We start from the raw sequence: 12687 nt of genomic DNA, 5'->3' as shown, positions 1-12687 counted from the left end.
GTGCAGCAATGACCCAGTGCAGCCAAAAATAAATATGTTAGAAACAAAAATTCTTAAAAAAAAAAGTTTGTGTTAAATTTTTAAAAAATGAGTTTGCCTTGGAAATTCTACATTTTTCCTACATTTGTGCAAAAACATTGTGGACTCAGTTTTGCTGCATTTGGACCAAGCTGCAAAAGAAGTATGATATGTTTAAGTTGTTGTGAGTAGAATGTTTTTAAAAAATAATTATTTGTTCCAGATAATAACTTTCTAGAGAAGCCAAACCCTTGAAACCCTTGAAACAAACAGAACTGAAACACTTGATCAATTTTTATTTCAAAATGTCTACAAAGTTATAATTCTCCATTTTACAAATAATTTTTCAAAATTCAGACATTATTCAAATGTAAGCCAAAGTCCTTATACAAACAGAATACACACAAAGATCAAAAATATACATATTCTCTCAGCAAACTTTGTTACATAAATAAGTATATACAAAAGCTGGTATTTTCAATCTAAAGAACAATTATTTTAACACTGTAACCATATACAGAAGGTACTAAAATAAAAATAAACACCACAGCAAAAGTTAAAGGAACAACAAACTCATTTTATGACATCTACAACTGTAAACATACATAAAGCCAATCTTGGGGGGAATGTATACTTCACACTTATATCTTAATTTTTACTTCACTTTATTCATTTTTAAGAATATTCTCTGGATAGGTGAAATTCACAATTCTACCAGCTACCCCTGACACCTAATACAAGTTAGAACATGTGAAGAACTATATACTCTATGTCTTTGTACTTTGGGACAGATGCAAAACGAATTCTTCAAAAGTTAAATTTTTATGAACCTATGTTAAAAATTTTCCAAGTAAATTGAATTGGCTATTGAAAAATCAAACAATTCTTTTTAGGTAGGAAATGTTAGAAAAAAATCCAAACACTTGTAGTCTTAACATAGTAAAGCAATAAAAAAGATTATGCCAGTGGTTCCCCTAGATAAAAACAATTTAACTAGGTGTATGTCTAATTATGTTTTGCCCCAGAAATTCTCCTTCCTTCTCTGAGCTCGTGACAGAGTTTGAAAAGCCCGGAGACTAGAAGCTGCAGAGCGAGCAGAAATCTCCGACAATCTGTCCTCATCTGCAACGAAAGAATTATATTCAGTGCAAAAAATATGTCTTATAAAAATACTATGTTTCAAAACATTAACAGCAAATTAAAAGCATCAAGCTTTGTAATGTCAATATTGACTCTGTCAGAAACCAGTAATCTATTAAAATACAAGATATCAACATTTTTAGGATAGTTCATAGTAATTTTCCAAGTTTATCATATTTAGAAATCAAACATTTTAATGTTAAATGAGCATCTGTTTCCTTCCTGAAATCCTACTATGTCATTACCTAAACACTTGGCCTGTGATTTCAGTATTACTCGGAAACAGTTCATCATCATATTGTCTCGTCCTACTTTAAAAAGCACAGCTGTTTGAGCAGAACTTTAATGTTTTAAAAATGAAATGCCATACCTTAACATGGTACTCACATCACATTTCTAAAATAATTTCACTTAATGTAGAAATAATGTCTGACTTTAATATGTTACCCTTCATTATTAGTGAAATTCCACAATCGGAGCAAGTAAATCTCTTATCAAGTTATTTGTAAACACTGTTCTTCCATTAAAAAGAAAACAGAACTGGATTCAAAGTGTCCAGATATTGGCATTTCAAAACATAGCAACTTGATTTCCAGCTCACTGAATTCTGAAAAAAGTCTCAAACTTGCTAAGAGAAAACCTTTAATGTGTGTGAAGCTATAATACATAAAGTATTAATTCAAATTTAATTTCAAATTCAAAATTTATAAATTTAGTAATTTCATACTTCTTAGGGTGCATTTAAAATAGTAATTTCAATTGTTCAACACTGAGAATTCAAAATTCCTCCTGCCACTATTAGAAGCAAATGAATTTGTCAAAACGAAAGAAAAAAAATTCATTTTCCCTAATTATATATATTTTAAGAATATACAGACATATGAAAAAAATGATGGATATAATGCTAGGCTGAATTCCTGAGCCACCAGCTACCCAGGCTGTAAAACAGAGTACTGACCTTAGGTGTGATGCTAGGCACAATCTCTTGCCAACTGTTTGTTTTAAAAAAGATTCAAGGCTTATTTTCCAGTTTACTCATTTATAAAATGGGGATAATTTCACCCTCTTCACAGGGTTTCAAGGTTCTAATGAAATGACATCTGTGGAAGTACTTTGTAAACTATAAAGTGCTAACCAAATGTAAGATCATACTATTATGAACTACTATATAATAAAACATTATACTTTTATCTTGTGTTCTTTGACTATTAAAATACCTTCATCATTAAAGGCTTCTTGCTGGGGTAACTGGAAATTGTTCATCCTTGATTTTCCCACTTAAAAAAAAAAAAAGCCAGAAGAAATTATCCTTCAAAGCCACCCAACAGTGTATCTTATTTATAGTCAACTCTAAGTGAAGGTAGGCTGTCAGAAAATTTATTAATTTTATAACTTTAATAGAAATTACTGCCAAAGGGCCATTCATTAATTCATAATGTACTTAGCAAATATGTAAACAAACAATGGATAATCTCCTGGGATTCTTTTCAGTGAAAATACTGATCTATTCTAACTTTAAAGAAATACAGTAAGCTTCTCTTTAAAGATGGCAGCTGGACTACACACATCTACAAAAGTGATATAAACCCACAGGACAGCGAAAATGGGAAGCAAGAAAACAGCAACAAAATTTTGGAAAGTGGGAAGCAAATGGAAGGGCAGTGAGTATGTGGTCATCATAGCCAAGTGAGCTGAATCCTTAGCAGCAGAGGAGGGATACCAAGAAGCAACCAATTTGCTCCCCTGATGGCTGGGGTTTTGGGAGTTCTGAGTACCACTGAGAGTTGGAGCGAAGGTAAAACTGAGTCAGGAATCTAGTTGAAAGTCTTTCTACAAAAGTCTGCCAGATCCTTCTTCAAATTTGTACAGCAGGGTAACTCTCCCAAAAGAGGAATGGAGGTCTCATTGCTGGAGAAGGTTTATCAGAGCTACTTTGACTGAAGGACACCGGATTCAACTGGGGGCACATATTCAAAATAGGGGTATTATATATATCATTTATCTCCTCAAACAGATAAAACATGCCATCCATGAAATAAGAACTGGATGCTGTATAAAAGGAGTATGTAGTGTTTAAAAAATCTTAGAAATTAAAAATATAGCAAAATATCATTTAAAAACTCAAGTAGAAGATAAAAATTAGTGACCCTTTCAAATTAAAACAAAAAGACAGACATGGAAAATAGGAGAGGTAAGATAAGAAAATATCATGTTCAACACGTCCAACATCTGAAAAATAGTAGTGCTGGAAGGAAGAAATAGAAAGTGGCGGGGAAGAAATCACTGACTAAATAACTTGAGAAAATTTCCCAGAACTGAGGAACATGACTCTTCAGATTGAAAAGGTCTAGTGAGTACTAGCAAAATGAATGAAAAGGGACCCACTATAAAACTTCAGAGCACTGGGTATAAAGAGAAGATGCCAAGAGCTGCCAGGAAAAAAAAGAAAGCCACATACAAAAGATCAAAAATAAAAAGAGCTTCAGACTTCTCAGTCATAATAGTGGACGTTAGAAAACAGCAGAGCAACACCTAATAAAACCAAAGGAAAATATTTTATGACCTTGAATTCTACAACCAGGCAACATTTGGTAATGTCTGAAGACATCTTTGGTTGTCACGCCTGGGGAGAGGTGCTATGGCACTTAGTGAGTTGCCTGGATGTTTATGGGAAAGAACGTGAGAGACACCTCACACTTAGACCAAAGTGAACTTGGGTACAGCACAACTGAGTGTTCCAGAGATGAGATTTTTTTCTATTTAAAGAAATCTACTACATTAACTAAAAAACTAAATAACACAACTTATTAATACATAGTATATACTCAGAGCCTTTGTATCTATCAGTATAACACTTTCATTTTAATAGACAAAAAACTAAAATCCAAGTAATTACCATTATGCTGAAATTCTGGATCTCTCAGGGAGCCCTGAATTCGACGAGAAGGATGCCAGTAGGATGGGGCACAGGGTGGAGATGGAGACTGCCCAGGTGTGTTAGTTGGATTTTCTGGAATTTTTGAAACTGGAAGAGTTGTCTCAGCAAATTTGGGGATATTGGGTTCAGAATCTTCCCTCAAAGGCAAGGGATCAATGGTTTTTAGACCAGCAGCTGGAGAAGTCAGGAGGGGTATAGCACGACTTTCTTTCTAAATGACAAAAACAAAACAAAATACGTATATGCGTGTGTACATATATAAACAAAACAAACATTTAAACACACAAAAGTATATAACCATAAAAGCAGTAGGAAAAAATATGGGGAAAATTTATGTAACCTCCATGTGGGGAAGGTTTTATAAGCCTAACAACCGATATAGATAAAGATATTTAGCTAAGTAAAAACAAAAGATATGTAAATATTTTAAAAATGAAAGAAAAATGACAAACTTGGGGAAAATATACAACTTACTGGACGGACAATGAATTATTATCACTGTTACATAAATATTTCTTTAAAAGTAGTAAGATAAACCTAATTTAAAGGTAGAAAAAGGATACATGTCAGCAATTCATATACATACAAATTACAAATAGCAAACATATTCCACACCTCACTGATAATCAAATAATTGCAAAATAAAAGCAATGACATAGTAATTTTTCACTTACCAAATTACAAAGATAAATTAAAACAAACAAACAAACTATAATACCCTGAGCTGACAAGGATGCAGAAAACTGGCACTCTTATCCAGTGTTACTGGTAGGACAACCTTCCAGGGGAGCTGGCAAAATACAGCAAAAACCTTAATACTGTGGCTCTTTGACCACACAATTAATACTTAGGGAGTATTTACATAAAAATAGGTAACAACAATATGAACAAAAATGCAGGTAAAGAATGGATTTCTTTAAAGCATTTTTTCAAAATAAAGTAAAACTAAGAAATAACAACAATAGGCATCTAGTTTTAAAAAATACATTTCAACAATGAGCATCTAGTTAAAAAAAAACTATAGTATAACTACAGATCGTACATCATATCACAATTAGAAGTCAGATTATAAATTAATGGTATGGAAGTATGTTCACAATACATTGCTAGGTGAGAAAAATGTATTATGAAAACTTATCTACAGTATAATAAACAAATACACTATATATCTAAACTCAAATTCAACAACGGATGTTTCTGAACAGTAGGTATGAATTACCTTCTTTTTTGGTTTGCTCAGTATTTTCTATTTTTCCACAATGATAATATATCATGAATAGAAAAGTCCCTGTATAATTTTACTTTTTAGGAGAATGTAAACAAGTAAAATCAAATATAGCCCCAAACTTTCCTGATCATTCCTTGTAATTGTTGCCTTTAGTTATTAACTTTGAGTTTATCAATGTAATGTTCAAAACATTGCTTTCTGACCTTAGGCATCATTTTCTGCAATTAGAGGGCTTATTGCTTCAAAGGGGAGATAGCCTGGGGTCTCATCCAAAAAACAAATATTTTTAAATCAAGATCTAAGATAAAACCACAAATTTTCCACTTGCTTCCCTTTTTTTTTTTTTTTTTTGCGGTACGCGGGCCTCTCACTGTTGTGGCCTCTCCTGTTGCGGAGCACAGGCTCCAGACACGCGAGCTCAGCAGCCATGGCTCACGGGCCCAGCCGCTCTGCGGCATGTGGGATCTTCCCAGACCGGGGCATGAACCCGTGTCCCCTGCACTGGCAGGCGGACTCTCAACCACTGCACCACCAGGGAAGCCCCTGCTTCCCTTTTTAATTACAAAGATCTCTTAGGAAAATCGTTCTTTTGGTTTTTTCTTTTTGTATACATATATGTAGAATTTGGAACTTCTGTCAAATTGGTTTCATTACTGTTAAAACCTGAATTAAATCTATAGAATATTTGTAATACATGGGGTTCCCAGGTTTAATTTGACTTTATGATCTGTTCTTGAACCTAAAAGCCTCCTTATTGGCCTCACTGCTTCTACTCTCCCCCAGTATAGCCCATTCTCCACTGAGTAGCCAGAGTGATTTTAGTTACCAAGTGTATCAGAGATCTATATCTGCTTTACTGCTTAAAATCCTCCAAGAGCTTCCCAGTGCCATTAGAAGAACATCCCACTCCTTACCCAGCTCCCTTGCCCACTCCCTTTCCACCCTCATTCCCACCCTCTCCCCTGCTTTCTCCAGGCTCCAGTCACACAGACCTCTTCACTCTCGATGAAACGCTCACTGTTCACCTGCACTTGCTGTTCCTTCTACCTGGAAAACAATCTCCAGCCCAGATCTCTGCATGGGCACCTCCCTCATCAGCCAGGTCTTGCTAAAATGTCACCTCCTCAGAGGTGCCTGTCCTGATGACCCAAACTAAAGCAGTCTCACCCACCCCTTGGAGGTCATTTTCAGTTTTATTTAATTGATAGCACTTACTACTATCTGAAATTCTTTTTTAAAAAATCATTTGTCTACTTCTCCCAATGAAAAGTTCCACGATCGCAGGAATTTTATCTTGATTACCAATGAATCCCCAGATCCCAGAACAGTGTTTGATACATAGTAAGAGCACAGTAAATTCTGAACTGAGTGAATGAAAACGAAACTCCTGATATTCCCCTCCAAAGATGGCTTTCATGCAGAGTTCTCTTAGTGCGTGGCACTCTCCATCAATCCTGCTGGGCAAGCCAGAAACCTAGAAGTCATTATCCAACCCAGCTCCAGGCCTTGACATTGTTCCCCTTACACAATTCTTCAGTTTCACTCACGTCTATGTCCACCCTCTTTAGTCCAAGCTATCACAGCTCCTATCAGGACTACTGCAATGGGCTCTCAAAGGTATCCACAGTCCACTCTTGCCTTCCACGGCAGCCAGAGAGATCTTGCAAAACATAAATCAATCACAACACTCTCATATTTAAAATATTTCAGTCGTTTTCCATTTTACTTGAGATGAAAGAAATTCTCAATATTGCTGTCTCTTCCAGCCTCATCGTGCTCCTGCTCCCTGCCACACACTGCACTGGTCTTTGTTTCCTAAAACTCTATGTCCATGGGACTTCCCTGGCGGTCCAGTGGTTAAGACTTCACCTTCCAATGCAGGGGGTGTGGGTTCGATCCCTGGTCAGGGAGCTAAGATCCCACATGCCTCGTGGCCAAAAAACCAAAATATAAAACAGAAGCAATATTGTAACAAATTCAATAAAGACTTAAAAAAAATGGTCCACATCAAAAATAAAAACAAAAAAATATGCCCTTTCTCTCCACGGGACTGTGGCATATGCTATGCTTCTCCTCCCCTCCCTTTGTACCTGGTTAACTCTTCTTCTTCCTCTATATCTCAACTCAATTATGACTTCTTCAAAGAAGCATCCTTGACTTTCAAGAAGCTTCCTGATCTCCATGACTAGGTCAATTCCTTCCAGGACAGCACTATATACTTCTTTGAAACTATTATTAGTTTTAATTTTACTTTTTTGGGGGTGTAATTCTCACAAGACTGTAGGTTCAACAAAATCATGTACCATGTCTATTTTTGCTCATTATCACAACCACAGCATCTAGCATGTAAGTAAATGGATAAGAAACATCTGCTGAATGAAGTGAGCTAACATACACTTAGGTTTTTAATATCATTTTTAAAATGTACAGATGGTACTTGACTATCAAACCAATATCATGAGAATTCTACTCTCAAGTCTTGTGAGACAGTGTTGTTTAGGGGTTAAAAATGTGGGCTCTGAGAACAGACTGCCTGGGGACAAATCCTACTCCACCATTATGAAGACTGAACAAATTAACACATGTAAAGTACTTAGCACGGAGCCTAGAACATAGTAAGTGCTCAGTAAATGCTAGCTATTATGATCATCCCCACAGAAGTTCCCCAAATTGCTGCTGCCCCACAACACTCCCACAATTCAAGGTGAAAATATTTCTGGATAATATAATATAGTCTTCCTAATTCCTATGGTAAAAAAAAAAGAGATACAGAATGATATTAACCAAGGGCAACTGAATGACAGGGATAATTCACTGCAAACTGAATGACTTACAGATTTAATGTTATTATAATAGTAGCTTCTGTAAGAAAACAAAGGAAAAAAATGACTGTGTTCAGTGAGTTTAATGACTCCTCTGCCTACCAGCAACCAAGGGGTAGACAATGGAAAATAACCAAATCTAGCTCCTGGTACAGCTACTGCTATGATCCAAATGACCATCACCTCTTGCCTGGATATTGTAACTGACTAACCAGTTTCAAGCCCTTGCTCTTGCACCCCTACTGTCTATTCCCAATACAGTTGCCAGAGTGACCTTGGAAAAACCCAAGTCAAATCATATCACTCCTCTGCCCCTCTAAAGGCTTTCCATTTCATTCAGAATAAAATTCAAAGTCTTTGCTATGACCTATAAGGCCCTACACAATTGAGTTCCTCATTATGCCTCTGACCTCATTGCCCATCCTGTTCTCCCTTTCTTGCTCTCAGCTCCACTCCTGCCTGTTCCTCAAAGAATCAGGTACCTTCTCACCTGGAGGACTTTGCACTTGCTATTCTTTTTGCCTGGAATGCCTTCCTAGTATGCATATGGGTCAGTCCTTCACCTGCTTCAGATTCTGCTCAAATGTTACCCTCTCAGTGAGAACTTCCCTCGCCACTTCCTACTCACTTCCCCTGCTTTATTTTTCTCCTTAGTTCTCATCACTATCTAAAATACTATGCATTTTACCTAGTTATCTTGTTTATTGTCTCTCTCCTCCACTAGAATGTAAGTTCAGTGAGGGCCAGGATTTTTACCTGCTCCTTTCACTGCTACATCTCTAGTGTTAAATCAGCATCTGAAACATAGCTGGAACAAAACTGCCACAGAAGATGCTCCAATAGTATTGTTTTTCTTCTCTCTCTTCCTGTTGTCACTACTGACAAAAATTGAAAGTATAGCAGAAATACAGTGCCACTACCCAAAAAAACAATTCAATGCCTTTGCCTTCTGAAAGTAAGTTAAGAGCATCATCTCCATATATGATAGGCAGAATTTTCTAAAATCGGAACCTCTCATTCACTTATTGCATGTGACTAAAATAATCACTCCTGAAGAGATGTTTTTCTCCAAAATATAAATATTTACCTTCCTAAAAGTTTGTAAGCCATCCTGAGAGGACATTCTTTTTCTCTGTTCTGCAACTGAAGGCTTCATTTTAGATGGAGACACTAAAACAGCACCACCTGGAAAAATGCAAAAGATGTTATATTTTGATTAAACTAAATTATCATGTAGAGAAAGCAGGTGAAATAAGAACTGCACAGTGTTTGCCTGTTACCAACAGCTGGAGTGGTAAGATCGTGATGAGTCCTCTGGATTCCACCAAGTTCTCTTAGCTTCGGAGTAGGAAGCCTGCCTCCTTTTCCTGAGGACACAGAAGACGACTCCGACCTACAAATTAAAACAATTATGAAGCATGTCCTCCAGAAAATATAATAAAAAAATACTTTGCCATCATTATGCAGTTAAACTATAGACCTATAAGAGAAGGCCATTTTGTTTCTGAAAAAAATAAACAAATCTACGCACAGTTAAGAGTAACTGAATATTGGAAAAGAGTTAAGATCACTGCAAGTCAGCAACACACCAGAGAATTCTTCCATTATATCAGAACCTAACTTCCATATTAGCTGTAAAACTCACGAATGAATGCTAAGGGCATTGGACTATGGACAAAAAAATACCATAACCAATGGCAGAGAACCACTCCCCAAAGCATTCTGCATATAAATCAATGGAAATTAGCTATTTGCAGAAATCACTTATTTTATTAAAAAAATTTTTTTAACATCTTTATTGGAGTATAATTGCTTTACAATGGTGTGTTAGTCTCTGCTTTATAACAAAGTGAATCAGCTATACATATACATATGTTCCCATATCTCTTCCCTCCTGCATCTCCCTCCCACCCTTCCTATCCCACCCCTCTAGGTGGAAACAAAGCACCAAGCTGATCTCCCTGTGCTACGCAGCTGCTTCCCACTAGCTATCTATTTTACATTTGGTAGGAAATCACTTATTTTAATATTACAAAACATCTTTTCTTTCTTTTTGGTAGTATAACCATCTGATAGTAAAGAATATCAGTTATTTTCTTCAAGTCATAAAGTCATACTTCCAGAGATATCTAGCAAATCATAATTAGGAGGATATAAATGAAAATAACCCTAACTACTTTCTCCCCAAGTAGCTCAATGTTCAAGTGTTCAACTACCAAGTAGTGGTGACTCAAATACCTGAGTGAATCAAATTATATAAACCATAAAGAAATGCCTATTTCGTGACATTAAAGTAAAATCTGCTCTTTATTAGTCATAAAACCAAAGTGTAAACCACTATAATTAATTAGTGACAAAACGAAATACATATTAACTGTGAACAATAATGCGTCTATATACTGATTAATTTAAAACGCTCACCCTTCTTTTATTTTGTCTGCTTTAGATTTTTCCTGTACTTCCAACTTCTCTAGCTCTCCCACATTAACCTGCTTGTCCCTTTCCTCCTCTTCTTCCTCCTCTCTTGGCTGTTTCTGTGTGTCTTCAGTGGTGTTCTCTGCATCCCAAGCCAGACGCCTTCTAACAGGTATGGGAGCATCTGACACACCCAATTTCTCTGTGGTAGTTTTCTGGGGCTGTTCTTCCAAGATAGGTCTTTTTTCTTCTAGTTTTGTAGAAGGATATTTCTGCAAAGTCTTATGGCTTGTAGGATCTCTGCATAACAAAAATAAGTTTTATTTTAAATTGAGTAGTTTGAGGTTTCTAATTGATACTTATTTTAATAAGTCCGTCATTGCCTTCCATCGTTCACAACTCTGTTTCCCACTGATATTGCCTTGCCCAGATACTGAAGAAAAAAATCGAATTAAGAGTTCATTTTACAATAGAAGTTAAAGTTACAATCTATTAAAATATTCCAAAATAAATTATATTTATCTCCTTCTACTCCTCCCATCACACATATATGCCTGCACCACTGCTGATAAAACTCACATGTATCTCTCGAGTGGCCTCTGCATACATAAACTAGGACCCCCTCACATGGTCTAACTTGTTCAGTTACTCAATTAGCGTTTGTGCACAAACTCATGTGTACTTATGGATCAAATAAGCTGATTCCAATTTTAGATATATTAATCTTTTCAAGTCACTGTTAACAGATTTTGTGATGAACTTTTAAAATCAGATGTCACATAATTAGAATTTATAGTTAATTTGGTATGTATGGCTACACTAATACACTATAAAAACCAAAAACTATTTTATTTGCTACAAATCGATGTGCTATTCCTCTTAGAAACAGTTTAATTGTGTTCACTTTAAAACCCAAAATAGCAGAGAATTCTTCCATAGAATCAGGGTGGAAGTTCCATATTAACCACAAAAATCCATTAATGAATGATAATGGAAATGTACTAATAGATAATATTCTCTAAGTTTTTATTATTGTTACCTTTTTCTTTTTGTTTTACTTTTTAAAGTTTTTTACGTCTACTGTATAGTCATCCCTAGTCTACTCTTAATTGCTAAGAAGGAATTTTATAAAATCCAATCTTCCAGATTTAAATTATGTATTATTTCTACCCAAGCGTGTAAAGCAAGTATGTATAGCTTTACTTTTCACAGAGAATAAACTAAAAATAATGAAATGTAATAAGTGGCTGGTATATTTCCATTAGACTAGACGACTTTTGAGTCTTCATATCATTTTCCTATGTAATTCCATGATCTACATAATCTATAACATACTTTTCCACCATCCACAAATAACATCTCACCCAGCAAGATCTAGTGCTCTAATGTTGCTACTAATGGTTCCTTCTGAGCTCGTGGTCGAGGAGACATCCCAACAGCGGTTGTTTTCAGACAGAATCTGATTCAGATGGTCCCGAGAAAAATGAGTTCCCTGAACTCGTTTCCTATAAAACTCAGCCTTCTCTCGGAGTTCTTTAACCTATGCAGGAGAGTTGAGATATCATGTATCATTGTAAATGCTCCTTTGCAAATATCACCAAGTAGCATATCCAAGACATTGTACAAATACAGCCAGAGACCAAGGAGAAAGAAAGGCAAAAGTAGCCACATATACTATGTGCATTTTTAAGCAGAAATTAAAACAGTCAAGCTGATGCACAGTGCAGTTATTTTACTTCAGGCCAGCAGGCAGGGAGAAATTTGCAGCAGCTAAGAAAAATATCGACACCTACTTCTTACTTCAACTGAAATTACACAAGTACTCTATGCATTATTACAGATTTAAAAACTCAAAAGCAACCAACCTCCGCATACCACATGGCATTTAGAGAACCCTAGGGGAGGAATACAGAAACATACTTAATGACAGGTTAATGCCATAATCGAATATTAATGGGAATCACTGAAATACCTTATTATTTTTCCTTCTAAATATATACCAAACTTGTCAATTTTTTTTTAGTATTTTTAGTAGCATTTAATTCAGTAACCAAGATACTTTAACATTGCCTTGAAAATCAACCACGTTCTTGCATGGGTGGAATGCTGTCTGCAACAAGGTAACC

The 12687-nt window shown here is 35.7% G+C and overlaps 1 protein-coding gene across 3 annotated transcripts in view; it reads right to left on the bottom strand.

Annotated features, from left to right (window-relative positions):
• Nucleotides 1-349: 349 nt before the first annotated feature.
• MDM1 (Mdm1 nuclear protein) overlaps nucleotides 350-12687 on the bottom strand; it is a 29020-nt gene continuing 16682 nt past the window's right edge. For 2 of the 3 annotated variants that reach the window (XM_060164608.1, XM_060164610.1), the window contains 8 exons: nucleotides 12427-12456; nucleotides 11926-12101; nucleotides 10568-10861; nucleotides 9427-9539; nucleotides 9234-9331; nucleotides 4055-4307; nucleotides 2376-2435; nucleotides 350-1140 (listed from right to left, as the gene is read on the bottom strand). In XM_060164608.1, coding sequence (XP_060020591.1) covers nucleotides 1028-1140; nucleotides 2376-2435; nucleotides 4055-4307; nucleotides 9234-9331; nucleotides 9427-9539; nucleotides 10568-10861; nucleotides 11926-12101; nucleotides 12427-12456 — 1137 coding nt within the window. In that variant the 3' untranslated portion in view covers nucleotides 350-1027. The remainder of the gene's footprint in view (nucleotides 1141-2375; nucleotides 2436-4054; nucleotides 4308-9233; nucleotides 9332-9426; nucleotides 9540-10567; nucleotides 10862-11925; nucleotides 12102-12426; nucleotides 12457-12687) is intronic. The other variant, XM_060164609.1, reaches the window with a different exon arrangement.

Source organism: Lagenorhynchus albirostris, chromosome 11, assembly GCF_949774975.1.
Source record: "Lagenorhynchus albirostris chromosome 11, mLagAlb1.1, whole genome shotgun sequence".
In the NCBI taxonomy this organism is placed as follows: Eukaryota; Metazoa; Chordata; class Mammalia; order Artiodactyla; family Delphinidae; genus Lagenorhynchus; species Lagenorhynchus albirostris.
This window is presented reverse-complemented; position numbering and strand designations above follow the sequence as displayed.